Source organism: Tachypleus tridentatus, chromosome 13 (assembly GCF_004210375.1).
Source record: "Tachypleus tridentatus isolate NWPU-2018 chromosome 13, ASM421037v1, whole genome shotgun sequence".
Taxonomy (NCBI): domain Eukaryota; kingdom Metazoa; phylum Arthropoda; class Merostomata; order Xiphosura; family Limulidae; genus Tachypleus; species Tachypleus tridentatus.
Window position 1 is genome coordinate 96930405 of NC_134837.1, and position 27254 is coordinate 96957658.

At 30.9% G+C, this 27254-nt stretch overlaps 1 protein-coding gene across 7 annotated transcripts in view; it reads right to left on the reverse strand.

Moving 5' to 3' along the window:
* Positions 1 to 1024: 1024 nt before the first annotated feature.
* LOC143236907 (uncharacterized) overlaps positions 1025 to 27254 on the reverse strand; it is a 30424-nt gene continuing 4194 nt past the window's right edge. For 3 of the 7 annotated variants that reach the window (XM_076475583.1, XM_076475581.1, XM_076475582.1), the window contains exons 2-8: positions 24086 to 26934; positions 23240 to 23302; positions 14755 to 15663; positions 7961 to 8032; positions 6013 to 6273; positions 3106 to 3188; positions 1025 to 2689 (exon numbers count right to left, since the gene is read on the reverse strand). In XM_076475583.1, the coding sequence (XP_076331698.1) occupies positions 3145 to 3188; positions 6013 to 6273; positions 7961 to 8032; positions 14755 to 15663; positions 23240 to 23302; positions 24086 to 26720 (3984 nt within the window). In that variant the 5' untranslated portion in view covers positions 26721 to 26934 and the 3' untranslated portion in view covers positions 1025 to 2689; positions 3106 to 3144. Of the gene's footprint in view, positions 2690 to 3105; positions 3189 to 6012; positions 6274 to 7960; positions 8033 to 14371; positions 14415 to 14754; positions 15664 to 23239; positions 23303 to 24085; positions 26935 to 27254 lie in introns of those variants that run through there. The other 4 variants (XM_076475584.1, XM_076475586.1, XM_076475585.1 and 1 more) reach the window with 4 other exon arrangements.

Below are 27254 nucleotides of genomic sequence, written 5' to 3' on the forward strand. Positions count from 1 at the left end.
AATTGATCCTAATTTCATCAACATCATTATTACTGGTGATGAGTTATGACCCTGAAAGGAAACTACAGTAATCCCAGTGGAAGTCACCATTATAACTACGTCCAAAAAAAGACATGACAGTCTTGATCAAATGCAAAGACAATGTTTATTGTGTTTTTTATGTTCAAGGTATTATTCATCATGAATTTGTATTTCATGGCCAGACAGTTAACCAGGCCTTTTATAAAGAGGTCTTAATTTGCTTGAGGGACAAAGTTAGATGAAACTACCCTGAGCTGTGGGAGTATGGTCACTGGTTTCTTCATCACAATGAAGCACCTTCACACGCTGCTGCATCTGTTCAAGAATTTTTGGTAGAAAAAACATTCCACACCCCCATATATTCTGCCAATCTTGCCCTGTGTGATTTTTTTTCTGTTCCCAAAAATCAGAATTAAGTTAAAAAGAAAGAGATTTGATGACATTCCAACCATTTATATTAATTTGAAAACAGACTTAGTTGTATAACAGTTGAAGACTTTCAGCATTGCCTCTGAAAATGGCAGTAACATTAGAACAAGTATGTATCAGCTGGGAGAGATTACTTTGAAGGGGATAGCATATAATACTAATCTATGCACATTATTCTTCAGAATAAAAGTGAAGTCTTAGAACTTTTTGATCACACATCATAAGTCATTTGGCACTTTTTCTTAAAAATGAAGTTGTTTAGTCTATTTAAACTCACAATTACACACTAGTTTAACAAAGTGTGTGACACAGGCCTTATCACTTATAAATGTTTGACTTTTCTGTTACAAATTTTCATCAAATATTAGATGAAACTCTTGAATGTTAATTTATAATGAAATCAGAGTACAGAATAATGATTTGTATGTCCTGTAAGTAAAAAATTATCAGCTGTTAGCATGGCATATTAACAACAAAATGACTATTGAAAGTAAATATTACTTCTGATAAATTTATAATATGTTTAGAAAACTAATGTGTAATAGTGGTGAAACTATAAGATTTACAGTATAAGGAAAGGTAAATAAATTTATTGCATTATTTAGATTCAAACAATCTGACAATAATTACATTTTCTTTTGTTGTGAAATAAATATATATTCAATAAGATTGCTCAAAGTATTGAAACAAAACACATGATAAATACTTTACAATACTTTATCAAAAATTAGTAATTACAATATTTAGTATACAAAACATTCCAAATGTGTATCAGGCAAACTACTGAATAATAATTTTTAACTTATAATAATAACTAACATAGTTATATTATTTTTAAACTCTTCAAGTTTTTTTTACTTTCTACACACATGAAATTCTGAATGACCAACAGTTAAAGGATTATATAATTTTTCTAAGAGTATCACATTGACATCACAAGGTTAGTGAAATTGTAAATTCTTTTAAAATTTTTCAAAATATGAAGATTTTAATATATTATTAACATCTTAAGAATGACTGGATGAAATAACTGAAGAAAGTGTTGAAATTTTAAATACTGTAAGTAGTTTATTTTTATTAGATACCTATATTTTACTAACTCATATACTACCACAACTGTTGTGATTTTACTTCAACTTGTATTTAAAATGTTCTTTAACCATGCCAAGCATAAAGAATTATGTATTTTAAATGCAAATAACAGTGATGGAAAACATTAAATAACACAGAGGAAACTTTCAAAGGTGAAACTCTTCTTGAAATGCTAAATGTTTCTCTTTCAATACCATATTCTTACAAATAGTACAATTAACTCTGATCTTAAAAATTTACTAGGCTAAAGTGATTTTGAAAAGCTTTTGTAATTTGAAGAAAGAGCATGCAGTAGGTTAATGTGTTTTCTTCAGGTCTTTTAATAAATAAATAACACTCCTGTAGTTATAACATTCTTAAATATTTAGTAGCTCAGACAAAAAAAAAAAAAAGGTTGTTGCAATTTAAGTGAAAAAGTGCTCTATAACTGGTGGTGGATAAACACTTTATTCACATTATCGTTATTTCCACTCTGCTGTAAAGCATAGTTTCAATCACCGAAATAACTTTTAATATTTATTACAAGATTAAATATTTCATTTTATTCCTGAGTTATTACAAATACCATAACTATCTCTGCACTCATCTTTGTTCAGTAATATTTATAGTGCAGAATTGATAATACAAAACTAAATGAGAGACAGGTGACAAAACAATAACCACAAAAAAATGGTCCTGGAAACCTAATATAACAAGCTCTGAAAAATCTTACAGCCATTTATTACAGTCTTTTTTTTCTTACCTGCAGGTAAGGAGTGTATAATGATTGATAACAATATTAAAATGGGCTTGATCATGATATTTTACAACACATATTTGACATCAAGTTAACTAATTTAGTTACTCATTGTTTTCATGTTACCATTAATACCGTAATACAAACTTTGTACCAAAATAAGCTACATGGAAGGAACAAAAAGTATCAAAGCATAATAAAATTAATTGGTAGCTTCATCTGGGCTCAAAACTCTGTTCTGGAAAATATTCTGATGGAAGCTGTCATATCAAAACTCATGTTCTTAAAAATGCCTGGTATATCTTTTTTATGGAAGCTGTTACATCACATGTAGTAATATCATCAGCACATTCAAGTCACACTTGGCTGAAATCTCAAAGATACAATGCTGGTACGTACAATACAAAACACCTAAAAGAAAAATATGTTACTATTTTCAAGTTTACATTCCAGAAAAATCATAACACAACCATATTTATTCACTACAACCATGTTCCTGTTTATGGTATGAAGTCTAATGTAAATGACTAGTAAGTCTAAAGTTTATGAAATTTAATATAAATTACTCTTTTAAAACATACATCCTGTGAAAGCAACTTCTGTTGATTTTAAAATGTATAAACCTCACTGAAATTAGATGTAACATTTACTAGCCAAAAGAAGATTAGTGTATAAAATATTACCCATTGACAATGTGTAAAATATTCAAAGAACAAACTGTCCATATGTCAGTAATTATCTGAAAATAGTGATAGTAGTCTGGACTTAAATTTCAATGATCAATATAATGAAATTAAGAAAGTTACAAAGTAATCAACAGGGCTTACCTGAATAAAAAAAATATTAAATATTTTAAATAATTAACTTCATAATTTCAATCTATTGGTTTCCTCTTCTGTTTCTATTTCTGCTGTAAGGAAATAAAATGGCATTATGATTTTACAACAGCAAAAAGGCAATAGTGTTACACAGTTCACATACAAGTTAAATTTCCTATTTAAAGTGTGCATACAATTATAAGAGCAAAAATATAATTTTGCTAGATTTAATACTTTAAGATTGATATGCTCATGCTTGGATGACAGTGTCCCACAATTTTAGAACTGTGTCAGAATATATCAACTAATGTTCCATTATTATGGTTATTTACTAGACTATTTCTAATAAAAACATACATACATCCATTACAAACTGAATAATTTATAAACATTAATTTAATTTCCTTTTTTAAATACCCAACAAAAATATTTTATATTTGCTTTCTTAAATAGTGCTTAAAACAGTTAAGTTTTTTTTACACATGTGAATGCTAACCAACAGAACAAATTAGTTTGTTCAACATAAAAACAAATTTCTAATAGTAGTTACATCATTGAAGTTGTCAATTAAATGAGGTCTGCCATATAACAATCAAGAATGAATAAACTGTTTGCATTAATAATAAACATTTTTGCATTGCTAGTTAGGTTCAATGCCTAAAAATTACTAAATAACGTAGATTCTACTAAAGTCCTATTACTATAGGATACTACATTAAAAAGACACATAAATGTTTACCTCCAGCATATTATAAACAATAAAAATTTAGCTATAATTCAGATAGCCTATTACTGGTGTGTGTGTATATATATATATACAAGTGCAAAACACATGTTCATTCTTAGTGCTATTATGTCATCTACTAGTATAATGATAGTACCAAACATTTGTTTACAGCTCACTAAAGCACAGAATTTTAAATTAGTCAAACACTAAATTTAGTTAAGAAGATACTTTGACATTTTCTCTTAAACCTCTCTTCAGTTAAAGTTATGATATAGATAGAAATAATTAATTTATAGTAAACACACTCACAGTAAGGCTTGTATAAAAATCATTCTTACAGAATATTAGAATGCTAATACATCCGTTTTGAAAAATAATACTTTCCAATTTTTCATTACCAAGTGAGGGCTAAACTTTTTTTTTTTTAAATATAAAACTGAACATTTTTTCATGTAACTGCAACACCATTTAAAGCTTGTTGAATGAAATGATGTTACATTTGGAGGATCTATACTTAATTCTCAAATTATAATTTGTTTTTATACTGTTCACTACAGGTGTAATTTATATATGGCATCACACAAGTAATTTTGTATTTGACCCTTTTGTAACACCCACTTCTAAGAATAGACTAAAACTTGGGTTGTTCAACTCATTTTCTAAATAAAAAACATAAGGACTTGAGCTATTTCCAGTGTATTGTTTGTTTGTTTTTGGATTTTGCGCAAAACTACTCAAGGGTTATCTGCATTAGCCATCTCTAATTTAGCAGAGTAAGACTAGAGGAAAGGCAGCTAGTCATCACCACCCACCTCCAACTTTTGGGCTACTCTCTTACCAGTTAATAGTGGGATTAACCATAACATTATAATGCCTCTAAGGCTGAAAGGGTGAGCATGTTTGGTGTCATGGGATTATGAGAGGAGCACCCTAACCACCTGAGCATATCAGGTTGTAAACAACTTGGTAGAGGAAGAGTGTAGCAAACTATGCTTAAAGCATTCATATGAGTCCTATCAGCAATTCTTGACTTAACATATTATAACAAAAAACATAGTGTTTGCATATATGTCCTTTATATGCATTTGTTTTAATATTTAGTTTTCAATTATTCAAATTACAGAACAGCAAGTTTCATTTGACTTGTCAGTTTTAATGTTTAATAAACAAGTTAAAATGGACTGATAAATGTTATATTGGTAGCATCACATACAAATACTAGTGACTATATTTCACCTAACAAACATTTTAATTGTTATTTTTAATAGATGATTAAATGTAAATTTTAATAAGTTGAGATAAAAAATATTCAGGCACTGATTAACATTAGTGCACATGAATAAACCATCTACAGGGGCACTCAGTAGAGTGTATATTTCTGCCATGCATTGATCATATATTCAGCTCTCAAAAAATAAAAAAATATATGACTGTATGTATGTTTATCAATGGACATGAATCATTTTTGGCAGGATAATGAAAAATAATATTCTATGCATGTCCACACAGCTTCATCAAAATCCAATCCATTAAACTGTGTTGTAGAGCAAAAGCAGTGTACAAAATCAGTCCCCATGTTAACAGATAAGGATTTTTTGGATTGTCATGATCCTCCAAAACTAACCACTTCTAAGTTTGGTCATAGTCCAAACTTAAACCAATTTTCATCCAAATCTACTCATCTCTTTCCAAAAATATCTTGCTGTCAAACAAACACATACATACACAGAGGGGTGAAAACATAACCTCCATTAATCTTTAGTGGTGCAGGTAATAAAGAGAAGTAATGTTCTTCTGGTAATTACATATTTTTTCAAAATAGTAGTGGAAAACAATTTAGTTGGATTCAACACTTGAACTTGGTTTAATGCATTTTATTTTCATCCCAATTTGGATTATGATGGGAAAGCAAACCTTACACAAATTCTCTTTAGACATAATAAGTTATTTTAAAGATGGAAGAGATGAGAAATCGATGTATTGTTTGCACTGGGTCAAAAAACATTCAACGTAAAGTCACCTTACTTTTGACATAATGAGAGCTAACTCAACAGAGAAGGGCATTCAGTATTCCAGAGGTAAGTTTAGCTAATTTTGAAGTTAGCTATAACTATAGGTAAGTTGATTTGTGAAATTAACATTTTTTGTTTCTTCTGTCATTATGTAAACAAACATATGTAAAAAATTACCATTATGGACAGTATGAATGTGCCACTTGAGAATGTTATTGTCAGTGTAGGCCTTCCCACAAGTTTGGCATTTAAAAGTACGAACTCGAAGTTTCATTCGTTCTTCAATTTTGATTGGGCAGGAAGCAAATCTTGCAGCATTGCTGATGCTGCTGCCTTTTTCTTTACTCTGCTTTCCTAGCTTGTGTCGACGTACATGTTTCTGAAATGCATAGCTACTTGTCTCGCTGTATAACTTACCACATTCTTCACACTCCAATGCTGTGGAAAAAACATAACACATTTACGTACAGTAAATACAATGCAAAATTAGAACAATCAGTAATAAAATTCCAAATTCAGAAAAGAGTATTCTTGAAAAAAACATGAAGATCTTTAATTTCAAAAGTGCATACCTTTTAATAATTCACTGTTTATTAACATGTTAGACAGATCAGAAATAACACATATTCAGGTAGATGCTAACAAGTCAGCTTTATAATAACTATGAAAATATGTGTGGATGTCTCTATGTATGCGTGTGTAAAAAAAACAACAAAAAATGCCAAGTGAATGAACACAAAAAATTACCTACTTTTAACTATAAAATTGATTTCTATATATAGAACAAATAAACTTCTCAGAACTGATTTGCTTAGCAAGAAAAATAAAATTTAAATACCCATAAAGAATGTACTAGTCTTTAAGGAAGACTAAAAATTAAAATATACTATATGGATTTTTGCACAAATTTTAGTGGGTCTACAATACTGCTATAAATTACATTTAACAGAGTTATTCTCTTAGCCACTATTAACATTAGCTATTACTATTAAACTAACTAAAGTGTAAAACAAATACTCAAAGGTGAACAAAGAATTGATTTATTTATTGATCTAAAAATATTTTTTCTATTAAGTAAATTAAATAATTTTTGGCAATTATCTGACAGCATGGTACATTGCAAATAAAACAATATTCATTCAGTACAATAAAGATTATGAATGCTTATTTAACTAAATAACAAATCAGCATAGATTTGTACTTTGCTTAAAATATTTGTGAATAATTACTATCTGCACAGGCCATCCTTAACTTTGAGCTTAACAACTATGGGGAATGTAATCAGTCAATAGAACCCACAGCTCACTTTTGAGTTACTCAAATCAAATGATTTGGTTTGTTTAGAATTTCTCATATAGCTACACCACAAGGGCTATCTGCACTAGCTGTCCCTAATTTAGCAGAGTAAGACCAGAGGGAAGGCAACTATTCATCACCACACACCACCAACTCTTGGGCTACTCTTTTATCAACGAGCTGAGCCCAAATCAAATGGTTGAATTTGACTATTGCTCTTGTAATGTATCCACAGCCCAATATGTAAAGTGTCATTTTATGGCAATGGGATGCAAACCATGGACTCTTGGCTTCACAGTCTAGTATGCTAGCCACAAAGATGTAGGTGGCAAAGGTAGACATGGCAAAATCAGATGTAAGAAAGAGGCTAAAAAGGCAGTCAAAACCCTTTTGATCCAAACAGGTTTAGCATATTCAAGATGAATAGGGGCAAATTATAACTATTATTTCTTGTACTATTTATATGCATAACTTCCTTTGATAGTTAATTAAGACTTTTTTTTATTTTTTAATAAAATTGATGTACATATATTTAGCATGCACCAGCACTTTTTGTATTAATGGACAGAATGAAAGAATTGCAAGCATACGTCTTTTACTGTGTAAAAATTTTCAAAGTATATTGTTAAATAAAGTAAAACAGAAAAACAGAACAAGAGGTTTATATGAAAATATATTCTGAAAATAACAAAATTAATATATTTTGTAATTGTCAAATTTTATAGTAACTTTTCTGATGCACGAGAAAGTATGATTTACATGTTATTGTAGAAAATTGTTTTATTTTCATAACATTAATAACCTTTGAATTAATCCCAGACAAAATTACCTTTCTTTCTCCTCTTTGCTGACTGTGGTAAATCTCTGTTATTTGGGATGTGATTTTTACTTTCTCCTAACTCTGAAATTAAGTTAATGTAAAGTCATGAAATCTTCCTGAACATAAACACCATTTGCAACCAAGTTCTATTCTTGAACACAATTTTCTTTTATATTAAAAACTGATACTTTATAGATGGTTCTGAATATATCAAGGCAACATGCACATTACTTTCTCAATCTATTTACTGACAAATATACATATATATGAATTTAACAGATGCTAATGCTTAACAAAGAAAAATATCTTTCTCTATAATTTTTAAATACTATTTACATGTACCTAAAAAAATGCAACTGCAAAAAAATGCTCACCATTATACTATTAGACATTATAACCACCACTTTAGTATCTAATGGCAAAAAATGATTTCAAAGACCAGTTGCAAATTAGCTTTTCAAAACAAAGTTTGAAATATAAAATAAAAAGTTAAAGTAAAACAGTTTTACTGGTAAACAGTTGGTAAATCTTACTTTACACTAAACTGAGTCATGCTCATGGTAGCACAATACTTGAGAATATCACAATAAGCACAAATCTTCTGAAAACAGAGAATCAATAAAAGTGTAGTGAAATTACTTTTAGAAGACTAATGGTTCTTAGTAAATTGTTGGTGATGCATTTGAATTTTTCTTAACAAAAACAAAAATAAATTGCCCTATCAGTATTAAAACAAAATCTTGAAGTTTAGAAGATGTAGTTTTAAGACAAATATTTGTAGTTTGTTTTTCTCTTCTTGAACTATTATTTTCTGAAATAAAGCATACATGGTTGTTTATTTCAGTACTGGATTTTGTATGTTTCTGCATCTAAATGAAAATAAATTAAAAGCATTTTATTAATTCAAAATTTAGTAACTTTGCAGAAAATACATTAGACCATGTATATTGTTATCTAGGGGTAGAATACCATATGTTTCACAGCATATCAGATACATGTGAGTAATACAGATGGTCAAATATACCTATTCAAACAATTTTTAATACTAATGTGACAACTTCAGTTCTCAGTGAAACTGAATGTATTATAATTAGATTTTAAGATTGTTTGGACTTTGTAGTTAATATGGTGCCATGAAAAATTTTTATTATGCCTAAATTTAAACAATATTCAGCATGTCAAAAACAAGTTGTAAATAAATACTAATTTTGATACCAAGAAGCATGGTAGAGTGGAGGTAGATCAGCCTAATGTTAACATTTTCTTAATCTGAAAATGTGTTTTTGGTAGATATTTGCCTCTCTTTACACAATAGCTATATCTTATATATCTGTGTTTGAGATTTCGTGTATTATATTAGCCTTGAGACTGGTGTTGTACAGTGAACTGCACTAGTGCATGATGTAATCATCATTTAATTAACAATAGCCTTCCCATGAACAATAGAATGACATATACTCTGTGATCAGTTAGCTTCATTCTCAGATGATACAAGAATAACGTAAACTAGTAGTAGGAAGGAAGAGTGGGCAAAGTGAAGAGAGAGAAATATCTATTAAAGATATGTTTTCAGGTTAGAAAAATGTTGACTTCCACACCAATAAACTTCACACAGTAGCCCAAATTCTACAATGATGTGGTGAAGAGGCTTTTGCAATTGTGAAAACCTAAATGAGTTCCCTATAGTAGGGGGCTTACTAGAGGGTGTTGTAAAACTTATGGGATACTGCATCCACTTCATGCAGGGCACACTATTCACTTGGACAGAAGTATGAAAGGAGGAAGGCAAAAAAAGTCCATGTGTTAGAGGTATTGGCAAAACATGACATGACTAACTGAACATTTGCACACAACAGGCCTGTTGGACATGAGGTAGTGTGGCTATGGCAAAGATCAGACCACATGGACTTTTTTTGCCTTCCTCCTTTCATACTTCTATCAGAAAGAATCTATCAGACAAACCCAATGTGAATGTATCCAGAACAGAAATTCCAACATGCAGAAGCAAACATCTTGAGAAAAAGTCCCACCCTGATGATGGACATGGGAAACAATAATAAAATTGTCAGAGTGGATCATAACCAAAAGATATGAAACAGGATCATGCCAAGTAAACAGTCAAAATTTCCAGAATATTGATATGGAATGTGTATTCCAAAGGAGACCAAACCTTATAGGCAGTGGAGCTGTCTGGAGATGTGTCCCAACCCATAAAGAAGTGCATTAGTGAAGAGATGAAAACTCAGATGAGGAGGTAGCAGTGGAATGCTGATCATAGTATTTACAAAATCTATACACCATGACAGATCAATGATAAAAGAAAGCACCAGTGTCACAAGAGAGGACAAAGGATAACAAATTATTTTCCACTGGTTACTTAATGCCCATCAAAGAAGCATCATGTAGGCTTGGCCTAGAGGGACAAAATGTTCCAGAGATGTGAGAGTCCCTAAAAAAAGATATGGAAGCTCTTATCCAAGAAGTTGGTTGGTTGTTTTGAATTTTATGCAAAGCTAAACAAGGACTATCTGCAATAGTTGTCCCTAATTTAGCAGTGAAAGACTAGAAAGAAGAAAGGTAATAATCACCACCGATTCTTAAGCTACTTTTTCACCAATGAATAGTGGGATTAACTGTAATTTTATAACACTCCCACAGATAAAAAAGTGAGGATGTTTGGTGGGTGTGGAAGAAGTTTAGGAGAAGTAAGAGTTGAGAACATATGCCTCATGCACAAGTGTTAGTTAGTAAAGACTTTTGACAGCCTTCCTTAATACATTAATGATAAAATATTTAAATTCATTCTAATTGGCTTACTGAAAATACAAGTAAAATATTAAGGATAAATACCATAAGTTTAAAAGGCTTAAATGAAAAGGATGAAAGATATACCGAGCTATAAAAAAACTACTGATTTTAGTAACAAATAAATTACAAAATCCAGGAAAATGTAAAAATGGGGATTGAGTCCTTAATATGTATTGGTGGCAAGGTCACTGAAAGGTTCCATTTGGGTTTTTAAAAAATGGATGTTATAAATTCTTGACGTTGAACATTCAATACGAAATATCAAGGATTGGCATAAACCATGTACAGATTAAACCCTTGAAGGCAATAAGAACACATGAAGACTAAACCAAATAAAGTACCAGGACTAAACAAGGTTTTTTCCTGAAACTCCAAAGAAGGTCAAACATCAGATGTGTGACCCTCTCCACTTTCTTTCATTTTTTTTGTGGGTTACTAGACATTATTATGAAAAAAAGTGGAAGACTTTCAAAACATCATCCTCCATACTTATGTTTCTACAACAAGCTGTTGTCATCCATTCAAACAAATTTCATCATGTTCTGCCTAAACAATCTATCAAAGAATAGAACCTCATCATTAGTACAGTGACTCAAGGGTTAATGCCTCTGCTTCACTTTTTTATTTACATTTTTGATAATTGATATAATAGTATAATTAGTAAATTAATAACATTTCCAAATGAAGTTAAATTACTGTCTTAACTTAAAATATATTTCAAATATTCATCTCTCTGCAGCACCACCCCACTTTTGACGTATTCAGTTTCCCTCACCAAAAATGAGTCTCATGTACTAGTGCTCACAAGCATTACTGCATAGGTAGAGGCTATAGTCTAATGATGACTGCATCATAGACTGGTGCCATATATGTAGGAGTGGTAACTTTGGTCAAGGCTTGTGACATGTGCAAGCATTTATATGGAATTGCACGTAGGTGATGCATGGAAGTTAGTTATATTTCTCAAAACACTTCTTGCACAGGAACTTATGAAGACTTGTTGGAAGCTTAATATCTTAAAGACATGAAGGGGTAAGTTAAGCCTGGCCCATATACAAATTGAGAAATACCACCCCCAAATGAAAGAAACATAAGGTGAGAGTCAAAACTGAATATGAGAATCAAATCAGACACCCCATACAAGATGACTTCTGATGGAGAAGAGCAATTTAAACTGTGGAAGCTACACTGAATAGGCCAAGTAGAAGTCAAATGTGCCAAGATAAGTAGAACAATAGGGCTTGGGAATGTAACCTTAGAGCAAAAGCATATTGAATTAAATTAAAAACATACTGAGCTATAGGCATCTCAACTGTTCAACCACTGTGAGTAAACTGAAGGAAGCAAAAGAAAGGTGGACAGACATATCAAAATATGGAGAAAGTGCTCAAGACCTCAATCTTGGTCATCTACATCTTGAAAGAGTACTTGATACAAAGTGAGAAAACCATCTTAATTGAGAAAAAAAATCTGGCTCAAGAGGGGCAGATCTATAACAGGATATTAGCCTCCAATCTTTGCTAGAATTACTTAAACATAACTGGGGAAATGAAATTGTCCCACAGCATTCTAATCAGGTGAGAAGGAGAGAAGAAAGCCAGATATAAACCCCTAGAGTGCACCTATTAAGCCCAGTAGTTTGCAAAAAACAGGGTCCATAAGTGTACAAAGTAGAAGGGCTGAGCTTCCATCAGACTAAGGCTGAGGGAGGCTTTAGAAACACATTACCTTCAACACTGGTGATTACCAGACCTCAAAGAGGAGCATTTGATAGTAACAAGAGAGAAGCAACCCCATAAAGATGAGAAACCTAGTCCAGGAGAGGCAAGAAACTACAGTAAATAGAAATGATTGCTAATGAATTTCATTGGCTCAAGATTCCAAAGTATGAGTAAAAACTTCAAAAACCTAATCACAAAGAAAAGCTCCAACACAGAGATCCTTGAGAAGAGACTGAAGGAGGCACATGTCAAAGTGTAAAACAAACCCTAAAAATACATCCCAGAAATAAAAAAATTAAGTAAACTGGGAAATAATGGAAACAATAAATAAAGAGCAAATTTGAAAATAGGTATGTTCAAGTTTTTTCAGTGAGGCTAATAGGGTCATGATAAGCTTCTATGTGAACAAATTAGCAAAAAGTTGAATAAGTAAGAAATGAAGACAAATTGGAGAGTGCAAGAGAGAAAAAAGAGAAGAGACCTTAAACTGAAAAAAAAAAAGAGATTCAAAGTGATGGAAGTTCATTCAACAATGTAACCAAAGATTCAGAAGAACCAACTACAGAAAGAATAAACAAGACACATACATGTATAATTTAAGCAGTGAAAGATGAAAATGAAATTTGTTGAGGAGAGGAAACTAGAAGCAAAATCAGATGTGAAACTTATCAAAAAATAGGGCTCAGCTGAAGTAACAGAAGCAAGTGATTGGTAATCATGGATTTCCCTAATCAAAATGTAATCAACCACCTGGTGCAAAAAAAAAAGCAATAATATCACTGACTGTCATTATACCTCCAGTCAGCATCACAGTATTGGATGGATCTTCTCAAGGAGTGTCAAAATCTTAGGAAATGTCAGAAAGTAGAAACATGAATTTATAATCTGTATGATCCACAAAGCTGGCATTTTTTTGGAAATAAAAACTGGCTTGTTATGTAGGCATTATGGAAGAGTACATAGTAAAACCCATGACTGGGTTAATAAAACAGTAAACACTGTTGCCAAAAAAAACCTTATTACAAACAATGAAACACGTGTCCCAAATTTACAAATTTGATGAAAATAAAAACTCAAATTGATGTAATTCAATTCAAAGTTCTAACTACTATTTTTAAAATTTGGTGTCCTTTTTCCTCATAATCCAGAAAATTAAAAATTAAAAACCATGCTACAAATTGTAACAAAATTTTCAAATAATAAAGAAAAAATGCCAGTAACTCCTAGGAAAAACATGCCTTAACAAAACAACATCAAGGAAAAAAAAGAGAGTATTTCTTTGCAAGTGATGACTTTGCCCAGAAGGTCTGTTACCCCCCTACTGGTGAAGGGCTAAAGTTTAATGATGATTACATCATAAGCTGAAGCAGTACATGTTAATAAGTGCTGGGGTAGAAGTTCAGTTCAAGGCTTGAGAAATGTGCAAAATTCTTCATGGCAACAATGCATATCTCTCTGTTATGCATAGTGGTGAGTATACTTTTCTGAATTTAACAGTAAACAAAAAGTTATGCTCAAATAATATACTAGAGACATATTTTAACTTTTACAAAAACAAAGTAAAATATATTTGAAAAAACAACAACAACAAAGATACTGAACAACAGAATGAGTGTGCACCTCAATGCACTTATTCATGAAAACAATTTATTAAAATTATTTGAACTTGTAGATAATGAAGGATGTAATAAATGCTTGAATACCCAACTATGGCTGAACTATATGTATTAATAATACCCAACTACTCAAAATCATTATATAATTGGATCACAGCATAAGAGTTGGTTTTCTTGACCTGCAAGAAAGAAAAGGATTTGTCTTTTCTGATTATTACAAGGAACAGAAGAATAAACAAAAATCTTAAAGTCTGATGTATAAGGGATAGAGTGACCCTTATTGGATTAAAGATCAGCAATCAACAGCCTTCCTCTTACCTGCAATCACAAAATATCATAGGCTGTACTTAGTACACTGAAAATAGTCTGAAATGTCAAGAAAATAATTTAGTTTATTTCAGTTACTTATAAATTTTGCATATGTAGATTTATCAACAATACAAATACACTGCTGAAGATTTCCCTGATGTACAAAATAGTGTTAGCAACAAACTACTTTGAAGCTAAAAAAAATTAATAATGTAAACATTACATGACAGAAAATGCAATGAAGCTAAACTAAAAGTATGTTTATTACTTTAATTAAATGATAAACACTTTTTTTAATGTTACCTTGTACAATTTAATATAAGCACCAGAACTGTTCAGTACTACTAACCTCTTTCTGTTTTGTTGATGGAATGAGGTGAAAAAACTGAGATAGAAACATTTTCTGAAATGTCTCTTTTTTCAAGTTTCCCTTTCCTCACAGGACTCACATGAGTCATAGAATTCTCTTGGTTTAATATTCTTTTATTTTGGTTGTTTTGTGATCTAAGAGAATATACAGCTGTCTGCATTTTTCCATTACTCATACAGTTTGCTGGCTTACTAAAAGGCACATGAATAACAGAATAATTTCCTCGAGTTCTCTGTTCAAGACTACTAACACATTCCAAAGACTTCCTTGATGCTACAGTGGTAATAATAGAAGAGTGTTGGGTAGAAAAGTATCCACTACTAGGAGATGTTATTGATAAACTCATTCCAACTGACAAAGCATATGAAGTCACTACAGTATCAGGTCTTGACAGAGATTTTTGAGTATATGTAGCAGATTGTGTTGGAGAAAAGGAAACTCTTTTATGGGATACCTGATGACTTGTTAGAGGTAATTTTTCTGTAGTCTTTGTGGTCTTAGGTTTCAAAGCTGGCAATAAAGATTTTGGTGGTTTGGAGGTTTCACAATAACCCTGCCTCAAAGTTGATGAAGTCACCTGAACAGATGTACATAAATTACTTTTAGTATAAACTGGGTGCAATACAGTGGAAAGGTTTGAGGTTGGGAGAATGTTGCTATGTGAAGAAGATTGAGGTTTTTTACACACAGATATATCAAAATCAGGTGTTACTATACTTGTTTTCAGTGGACCATTACAGCTTTTGCTGTTTGAAGACACAGTTACAATGTTATGATTTTCATTATTTGGAACAGGCACATAAGGAAAAAGACTTGCTTCTTCATTTTGACTTGTAGATACAGCACTGCAAAGAGGAACTGGGGTTTTCATTTCTTTAGGTAATAAATCTATAAAAAAGTAAATTTAAAATAATTTAAAACATAAGAAAATGATTAAAAACATCATTATTCATATGAAGCTGTGTCACAAATATGTACTGCAGTGTCTTTGGGTCTGTCTCACCCAATATTCTATTGGTATATCTTTTTTCTTCCATAATCACTAGTAAATGTAAATGTTCAAAACTATACTCCTGAGAATGTAGTGGCCAACAGCCTCTTATTAGCAAATAAGAGTAAAACTCCTTGGTTAAACAATTTATATTCTTAAATAAATTCAAGAGAGGACTGAACATTTACAAATAATTTGCACCTTCACTCTACTAAGTAGTTCAAAACAGTAAATAAAAGGTAACCAATTTAAAATTACTGAAAATGGGAGATAAGCTTGATAGTTTGCCATAATATAGCAGTGCAAGCAAGTTTAATGACAATGAGACTGAGTCTAAGAACCTCAAATCAGGAACCCACTCCTCTTCAATCACTCAAGATAAACAGACTTAAAGTAAAAAACAAACAAACAAAACAACTGATAAAAATGAAACTGGGCAAAGTACAGACACCAAGCTGACCCAAGCTATGCTGATGAGCCTTGAATAGGCAAAATTGAAGTCCACAGCAGAAGGTCTGGACAATGAATTGCCCTTTATCTCACAGATTTTCTTTTCAAACTCACCTATGATGCAAAACAAATCTTTAACATACACATATTTCAATTGCTTAGGTAGTTTCAACAGTAATAACTGGAAACCCTAATCTTGATTAGTTGATTACTCTCATGGCAATCAATGTAATTACAATTTTGATTACTCTTTCCCATTTGGGCTTGGTCACTTTAATTAGCCTTTTAATCATAATGTAACTGTAAAAACAATAAATAACTCTGATTGAGTTTAGTGTATCTTTAAAAAATCTGGTAAACTTTCAGAAACCATTACACACCTGTTGAACACAAAAATTTGATTTCAATAAAGTATTTTTATTAAAGATTTTTCTATGATTTCATAGCTTTTACTGAGTCACTCTAACTTGAAAGTAATTTTTATGCTAAGAAAAAACACTTCATCATATAGTTTCATATTTCTTAGTGCCTCCTATACAGATATCTTTTATTTTCTCTACCCTAAATGTACCAATTCATTAATTTACAGTAAAAAGAAAAAGTAAAAAAATATGAAAAAATTAAAAATACTTTTTCTCAAAATTACTGCAGGTTATAACTGACAATTACAATTACTTATTAAATAACTTGAGCTTTCTAACATTCTGATTTATTTTATTGTACTTTTAAGCTTTCTTCAGTACTTAGACAGCCAATACATCACTCAGAAGAAAAGTGAAGAAATTAGGGTAAAAATGTAACAGGTTGATTAAGAGATGTCAAAATGCTTACGTTATGTTTTGTCATGGAGAAATGACATCAGAAATTATTTATTTAAGAATAGTTCATGTTACTTTCATATATGTATTTCAGAACACACAAAGTCTAACTAGAAACTAAAAGAATATTAAAAACTTCTCTAATTTAATTAACTTTCTAGATAAGCTATAAACAGACTAAAATATTCCATTATCAATTTGGGGCATTAAGCTCATTCAACACATAATATTTACTTGGACACTAATCTCTCTCCTACTAAATTATAAACCAAGAAAAGTAAAAGGGTGCCACACTAAATTTGAGTGAGTGGGAAATACAAAAATTTCTTATAATAGAGAAGGGCATGTCATGTGGGTGTCAAAAATTTACATATATCTCAATAAAGCATCAAGATTGAATACTCAAATTTGATACTCTGGCTTGTCAGTATTTATAGTATGAGTAATTAGATAGACATTTTGAAACTGATAAAAGGCTAGAAAGAAAAACTAAAATAAGGAATTCATTGCACAGATCCATCACATAATACAAGAACATAAAGACTGAGAATTTATTTAAATATTTCTTTTAGTATTACGAAACTAAAACACAGTTAACATAAAAATTTCAGTTATAAAATAAACTGCATTTTGATGCCTAATGTATTAATATATAATGAAAATAAGAAGTTTAATTAAATTTTGAACGTAACTGTGCAAAAGATATTGTGACATGCAATTTTTGACCTATTTGTATTCAGAAGGTTAAATGCGTGTTGGAATAATTGAAAGCAGTAATAAATGGAAACATTAATTTTGATTAGTTGATTAATTTCATGACAATTGACTTAATTTTGATTATTCAGTCAATTTATGTAACACTCACTGATGTAATTTCTTATCATAGATAATTAACCACATTGACTAAATATTCCAGCTCTATCAAAGATAATAATACTCTATGAAAGTGAAAATCACATTAACATAACATAAAGCTCAGGGATAACAAAGGATCTACTGATCCACCTCAGTTGTTCCATCCTCTAAACTAATCTTATTAAGTAAATGAACAAAAAATAATAAAAAATGTAAAGCCATATCATTCTTCCTCTTAAACTCACTTAAATTTACTGCCTCCACAGCATTTGAAGGCAACCCTTTATGAGGCTAATCACCCTTTTATAAAAATAAAACTGTGTAGCTGAAGATGATGCCCACCTTATCAAATTTTATGTTTGTGTGCCCCAGTTCTACCATTAACAACATTAAGTATTCAAAAAGATGATACATCAACACCTTCAAATTCCCTTAACAATCTTAAATACCTTAATTAGATCCCCTCTGACTCTTCTTTTTGTGAGTGAAAATAACTTCAGAGATCTCGACTTCTCCTTATATGACAACCCTCCATCCCAGCCACTATTCTAATAATCCTTCTCTGAACCCTTTCCAACAATTCCTTAGCAGCTTGCAACACTCAAGATCTCAATATCTTTAAAAATATTAATTAATTTAGTGATCATTCCTTGATCTATAACATTGATGTAATTAAGAAGAGCAAAGGTCTTAAGACTGAGCCATAAAGTATTTCACTTGTGACATTAATCTAATTTTATTGAACTCCATTTAAACAACTCTCTTCTATCAAAGCACTTTTCTATCCAATTAACTAACTTATCCTCCATACCTGAAGAAATAACTGTTTTACAAGCCTTTTCTGTGGCACCTTGTCAAATGCTTTCTAAAACTTCAAATACACCAAACCTGCACTCTTACCCTCATCTATATGAGCAGTAATTTCAAAGAATTTAAAAAAGATTCATAAGGAAAAATTCTCTTTTCATGAAACCATGTTGACTGTCCAATAAAATTCTAAACTTTGTTAAATGTCTTTGCATAGAAACTTTTAAACTACCTTCCATAGCTTCTCACAACTGATGTAAGACTGATGGGCCTATAATTAATAGAACAGTTTTTATTACCTTCCTTAAAAAGAGGAGTGATGTTAGCTAACTTCTAGGCAGCTAACTAGATGCAGATAATTTAAATGGGCTAAAGAAAAGACTGGTTGAATGCATGAGCAATAATGGGTGGTTACAGTTGAAAGCTGGAAAGCTAAAAGGGACATCCTTGATGGGCTAATAAGCTCCTCTTTGTCCCCTTTAAAATTTTATGAATTTATGTTTCAGTTATTCTTATTATATTGAAAATCCTCCATTCCTATCAGTTTTCTAAATTTATATATTTTATTTCTTGTACTTCTAGCATTACAGTAATAATAATCAAGCCTACCCTACTCATATAGTTATTTCCTGTGAAAAACTTTTCTCCAGATCTCATTTTTTTTGCATTAAGTTTATCCTGACCCTCACCACTGCCTTGTCATAGTTTACAACTTCCTTCATAGATGGGTGTGACACAGAGACATTAAAAAAAAAAGGGGGGGTGAAAATAACTCCTTCTGATGAACTTGAATATATTTGGTTTGAAATATATCAAAGTAATACAAGCAAGCTTGTTTAAACATTATTTGTTTATTAAATATTGAATAATGTATAATCACCATATACTTTCTTGTGATAAGAACCTGGTTCATATTTCTTTGAAAAACATGTAACCTGTTCTCTCTTTAATATTGTTAGAATGGGTGAAGCTTGAAAAGTATGCCTGATTTTTGGACAGAACAAATAATCACAACTAACATTGGAAATATATAATATATAGTGAAGGCTAAAGTGCTGCAGATATTTACTTGAGTAACAATACTGTTAATCCGAAAATATTCACTCAAGTAAAAAGTAAAACTACTTAATGTTAATGGTTACTTAAGTTAAAGAAAAAGTATCAAATATATAAAGTACTTAAGTAGGAATTAAGCAAAAAGTATCAATTCAAAATAAGTAATGATAGCATTATTAAAAACAGCCTATATTCAATTTAAATTCAGACATAAAAGTCACAATCAAATATAAACACAACAAACTTTATTTTTATTGAAGCAATCAGTATTATTGTCTATGGCAGAGCTATTCACACATACTACTTATTATTTAGCTTCAGGAAGAACTGATTTTCAAAGCTTATACTAAATAAATTAGCTTATCTCAGTGTGAATAAGATCCCTGCAAAACTAAATGAATGCTTGTATAATGAAACTCCACTAAAATTCCCACTGTTGTTTTCAGTGACAATAAGTCTTTCAAATAAGGCCATGAAAATGATTCTTTGTGTCAAACATGATGGTCAAGGTGGGACAACGTCATCACACTCAACACCAGATGTAATATGGTTGTGTTTTGTTCCTGTTCAGTAGCATAGGACATACCACTGCTTTATGATTGTGTTATTTAAAAGAGTAGGCACACTATGATTGATGTAAAAAAAAACAACAATCACCCTGTCAACTACTGTGATTTTTTTCTCCAATGTTTCAAAGGTAACCATGGTCTTATAAAAGAAATGCAGTGGAGTAAAAATAGGTAATTTCTTCATGATTTTACTTAAATAAAGGTAAAAAGTAAAGTAGTTTTTAGAGTATTTAAGTAACAGTAAACCCCAGAAAAACTCCTTACATAGTGTAATGGAATAGCACTACATCGTTACTCCCCAACTCTTATAATAAAACACTTCAATCTGAAATTGGTTGTGTTTCTGTTGAATAAGCCATATAACAGCATTTTCAACATGAAAGGGAAAAATTGCTCTCCAAAGAATGCTAAATATATGTTATTACCAAGGAAAAAGATGATCTCAATAAAATATACTGAGCCATTATTACAATCACCAGATGTTCTTCTGAAGATGAAGAACCTTTAATCACGTTGGTGATGGTGGTGCATATAAAAATGCAGTTTAATTTTAGCAACTAATTTCCTAGTATAATTTGACAACAAAAACTATGAAAGAAACCTCCATTTTTAGGAAACACCTTAAATGTAAATAAAAAATAAAGTTATAACTTGCTGTAACTATGTGTTTCTCACTGCTGATCTAACTAGACTGAAAGGAGGCTATATTAATCAAAACTAAAGATTTTCAGTGTGCCATATGTTTCACAAAGTGACACTGCAACCATAACATGATACAGAGAAGGCATGAGCCACAGACTTTACCAAAGGAAAGACAACAGAAAAATATTTCACAAAATGTTTTAGATGCAACTTGCAAGCTATCCCATAAAAAAATTGTTTTAGCATGCAATTAATAAAAATTGAAAATTACAATCACAAATTCATAAACTAACCATAATTGTAATGTCTGGAAACCAAAATAAGTTCATGTCTCATGACTATGAATCTTTGCTGAATTACTTTGCAACCTTCTTTGTTTTAGGACTTAATTAAATTTTCAAGAATCAATCTTGAGATCTTTATATACAATTTTATATAAATAATATAATTAATATATTTAAACACACTTCAGCATTTGAGTTAATAACAGCAGTGATCTCTTGTTCACAATCATAATTCAAGAAGTCTGATCTGCCATCTGTATTAGTCAATCAGTCTTTTTTTTACTAGTTTAATTTTACTGGTGTCCCTTTCACCTTCAAATGAAATGGCTGGAAACTTAACAAGTCTATGTTAATTATTTAAACTTTGTCAATAAATGAATAGAGAATAAACACTTCATTGATCAGGAATGGCTGAATTACAAAGTTTCTTTTTGCTGGATGGTTTCACATTTGATTTGGTAAACCAAACTTCACATGACTGGATGAAATAGTAAGCTTGTTTCTTGATTACTGTTGAATTTTCAAAACCTTGAGTTAGTACTAAAATTGCATTTGGTATAACAAGAGTCCTTGGCTAAGTAACAACAAAATACAAAAGGATAAATAACAAGTAAGAGCAAAATTAGTTTTTAATGAATGGTTTAGCATTCAGTAAAAATAAAATCCTCATTATGTGATAAGATTAAAACTTCCTCCTATATTCTACTTGAATTTTCAAATTCCTCAACTATAAATACTAAAAACTTTTGGTGTGAAATGTAGTGAAAAATAACAATCCAGTATGAAATTTCTTGTTGCTGAATGGTTATAAATTCTGTAAAGCAAAAACTGCACCATTCAGTAAACTTTTAAAATTCAAAAAACATAATATATAACAATGTAATATGAAATTTCTTGTGAAGAAGAAAGCTGTTTGCTTATTTTAGAACAAAGCTACATTGGAATATTTGCCATATCTACCACAGGGAACAGAATCCCAAATTGTTGACTCACTGATGTCCCATTAGGAGACTACCAAGAAATAACTTTGTATTTGGTAAATCATGTAAAACACATGCCACACCATCCAGTAAAACTAACAGTTCATTTTTTAACTCTCTACATATTATTTTAATCAAAAGGGACGAAGGACAAGTGTATACTAGGCAGCTCCAAACTGCAGTTTTTGCTTACTGATTAATGCTCTTTATCCTACACGTCTGGTATTAAGCATTCAGGTAAGATACAAAATAATAAAATATTGTGATGGCCTATTGAACTGGTTGATTACTTGTAGGATATCCAAAACCATTCTGGTGTGGAGACCTGTTGAGGAGATACCCTTTCTAAGATTATTTTGTGCTACTTCCACCATTTCTGCTCCTCTTGAGAAATTGCATGCATTTTAATTCATCCTGGTATGCATCACATCCTTCATTTTATATGTTCTCAAAGCTTACCCAACTTCATTGACAAATTTTCATAAGTTCATATCTTCTTGTCTCATTTATGCTAAAAGAACAGTTTATCAACCTACAGATACTCATGTTATAAAAGCAACAATGGCTTTTGAAAGGCTTAATATAGATTTAAAGGTCCTCTTCTGATGTCCTAATTCTGTAATATATACCTCTTGACAGTTGTGGATGAGTATTCTGAAACTCTAGTTGCATTCCCCTATTTCTACCATAATAAAATGCCTAATCCAATTCTTCTCCCTATTTTGAATGATGAATTTTGAACATCAAGACTGAGGTACTTCTTTTATGTCCTCTGAACTAAAAAATTATCATGTGTTGTGGTATTGCTATGAGTCACACAACCCCATTTTACCCTCAAGAAAACTTGCAGTTGGAGCATCAAATGGAGCTATTTGGACTACTGTGTCACTTGCACTGGAATGCTAAAGTTGAAAATAATTTGGTGGGAACCTATCCTACCTAATGCACTTAATGCTATACAATCATTGTCATGTCAACAAATGAAACACTGTACAAGCATCTCTTTTCTTACCCATGTAAAACTGCATCCAATTTTGTTCCCCCAGCATGGCATTTAACTCCTGGATATGTTCTCCTGAAATGATACATATATCATTCTATGTATGAAACATTAGTAGTTTCAGTCAAACTAACAGAAGCCAATTCACATTAATGCTTACTTTAAGTTCCTTGGTGATAGGGAAGTTACTGTATCATTTAGAGATCTTGCTCCTTGCAGAGATGCAGAACAATTTTCTTCTTTGACAAATCCCAATATATGTGTGGGGGAATCTCAACTTGAAAATGAATTACTTCTCACTAAAACTGTGGAGATCTCCTTTCAAGAAACTGAGGCTGTTGACACCTTAAAACCTCCTTCTAATAATCATCCAACTGTTCATACTCCAGTAGGTTCAATCCTAATAATTTTTATATATAAATTTTGTTTCTTAAATTATACTATTATTATGTAGTCTTCAAGGCCCACTTCCACTCCCACACAGAAATGGAAAAAGATTCAGGTGGTCCACAAACAAAAACTTTGGAAATCACTGTCTAAATTATGTGTTTATTGTTAGTACTGGTTACTGAATAATACTACCGACAGTTACAGTTATAGGGATTTCTCAGTGTGGACCATTTTTCATGACTATTAATTTTACGTTATTGTGTTTTAATATACAAAAACAAAGTAAAAATGACAAGTGCAAAATGTAAAGATTTTATGCTGGTAAAAAGACCTAAAGACTATCATTGTTAAGATACTTTTTGGTATTTTAAAGTGTACTATAAAAATAGTTTATACACATATATATTATGTTACTTGCTACACATTTCAATACTGTATGCTTACAATGATTTAATTTACACTTCTTACCTTTCTTTGAAGATAATGTATTGGGTATAACTTGTTTAGATGTACTTCTTAAGTTTCGATACACTTCAGACACAAATGTCATTTTTCCAGCTTGAAGATGTCCTGTGTTGCAGAGATAGCAATAGAAAGATGTTGCTCTATCTGAAGGTATGAGAGGATTCTTCAAGTAGGCACTAATCACTTTGTCTTTTAAAACATCCAAACAATCTGCATAGTGTTCATAAACATTTACCATAGTTTCACAACAGGAGAGTGATTTCAAACCAAGACCTTTCAAAAATGTTGCTTTTTCCATTTCATTCTCAACATTTCTATTCAAATCTTGGTTTCCATGTGGAGTCTCTGTTGATTCTGATAATTTTTCATCCAACTGGTTTTGTGCTAAATTCAAATCAAAGTTTTTAACCTTATTTTTACAAACAGTATCATACTTCAACTGAGTTTCATTATCCCTTAAAAAATCCACATGATGATAAAGCTCATGGTCACTTAGTAAATCAACTGATTCTGAAACCCTTTCATCAGGCTGCAATTCAAGATTTTCAACAGATAATACGTTTGTACCACAAAAGACAGAGGGATGATCTATACGTTTTTTATCACTGTTTGAATATACATCACAATAAGTATTATGACCCCCTTTGAAATCTTCTTGCATAATTTCAGAAATGTCCACAAAAGATGGTTCACATGAAAGGTCCATAATTTCTGTAAATACCCGATTTGAAGAAGTTATTAAGATATCATCTGTTATTGACAAGCACTGTTTCTTAGCCACATTTTCCATTATACTGGTAGATTCAGGATTTGTGACATCAGTCAGTGTTATTTTAGAGGTTTCAAAGTTATTATTGTTCAAATTAATTTTCTTTGTTAATGTATTATCATTTTCAGCATATTCATTTACTGTTTCACCCACACTTCCTTGTTTTGTTTCAGTAAAACTCTTTCTCTCTAAATCTTGCAAAGAAGTTGGTATAGAATATAAATTTGGGGGGAATTTTTTTTCACATGTGATTTTCACTATATTAGAATCACCTTTCGTGTCTTGTTCTTTCAAGGTGTTATTTTCTCTTTGTTGTTTAGACTTATCATTATTTTCTACAATAGGCTCTATATCAGTTTCAGGCAAGTTACATGAAAGAAACATATCAAATGAAGGAAAGTCTATTAACTTTTCAGATTCTGCATAAGCTTCATTTAATGTACATTTTGATGTCTGTTGAGAACATCTTTTGTTAAAATCTTTAACACTCCAAAAATCTATTGCTTTTTCAGTTATTTCATCTAAAGACATCTCACAAAACACTTTATCACCAAACACTTTTGAGTAGTTTATTAAGCTATCAAAGTCTACATTTTTATGGTTTGGTCTGTATTCATTTACCTGAGGTATTTCCATTGTAATGTTCAGTCTATGACATTCTGCAAGAAATGAATTATCATTTTCTGAAAATGGAATGGATGTGTAATCATCACTTTTGGAAAATACATTAAGTGGAGACAAATCATCAATACTTTGGAGTTTCTCAATAGCTGCTAATTTTTCAATTTCATCATTCTGATTCAAATGAAATACTTTATTAACTTCCTCTTTCTTATTTACTGAACAATCCTTCTTCAACTCATCCTTAATTAATGCATCTTTGCTTTCTTCTGAAACTACTATTTTACATAAAGATCCTTTAATGCATTCTATTTCTTTATTTATAATTAGAATTTCATTATTTTCAAGTTCCTGATTTTCCAACACATACCTTATTGAATTATCATACTGATGTTTGTCAGACTGCATTTCAGTTTTATTTAAAGCTTCATTCAAAAGCTCTTTATCATCACAGATCAAGCTCCCAGTAAGGGCCTCTAAGATATTTTCAGTGTCTCTGAATTCAGATTTTAAAAACTGTAAATCATCACTGAAAGTAAATCTATCATTCTGTTTTTTTAATTCTTTTATGATTTCATTATTTTCCAGAATTTCATGCCTAATAGGATCACTTGAATTAGATTTCAGCTTATCAATAACCTTATGCTCTAATACTAGACAAGAGTTGTCTTTGTTTTCATATCTATCTTCTGGTAGGTCTTGTGTATGTATTTTTCCCAATGAAGTCTGTATAAATGAAGGTGATGGCTTAGGTTTTATAGGCACAAGTAACCCAAATGTACCATTTTTGTTCAGTAAGTTTCCACCTGAAATGCAGGTTTCTGGAAACTTTTGTGAAACCCTGTTCTGGTTTGTAGAGCAAGAACCAATGCTTGATGATTTTGCTTGAACAAAACATTTACTAATTTTATCACTTCCAGAATACAGAGAGTCTGATAACAGATAATCTAAAGTTGGTAATGAAAAATTTATACAAGAATTTGTTTCTTGACTATAGCTAGGTCTAGAAAATGAATCAATCACTTGAGGCTGAGTTTTTACATGTTCTGCTTTTTTTATAGAATCTTGGGTGACAAGTAGGCTTTCACTTAGAGTACTAGAAAGCCTGCTCAATCCTGGTGGAATAATCTTATCCAGAAACTTTTCTTGTACACTGCAATTCTGGATTGTTCCTGCAACAAAACCATTGGCACTTTTCTCAGATAAACAATGGTGTGGTTGGTTTTTTAATAATTTTACCTCAGACATCCCATTGAAATTAGCAAAAAAGCTTCTTTTAAAGAAATGTTTACCAGACCAAACCACAACTGTTCCAATTTCTGATGAAGATTGCACTATAAGAAGTTCTGGGGTACATTCACAATTTACTAAGGCCCCAATAATGGAAATTCTACTGCCTCAAAAAAGGTCAAGAGCTTTTTAAAGATGAATGGGCCTTACACAATTGAATAACTTGTTTTACCTGGAAAAATAAAACAAATTTACCTATAAATTTACAGTCAAAACAATTACATGTAGAAATAGGACATACAATAGCATAAATTATTTTAATAACTTAAAAACACAATATCACAAAGTTGGTTAGCAATGATGTTTTTAATTTATGTTAATCAAAATGACAAAAAATTTAAAAACACAGAATTTTTGTATTTAAATGCATAGTTTTATACTGTTCAAATCATACAAGCCTAATTTTATAAAATATAAATAAATAAATTTAGTCAAATATTTGACACACAGTACAAGTACACTCAGTGTATTAAAAAACTCACAAGCCTGAGA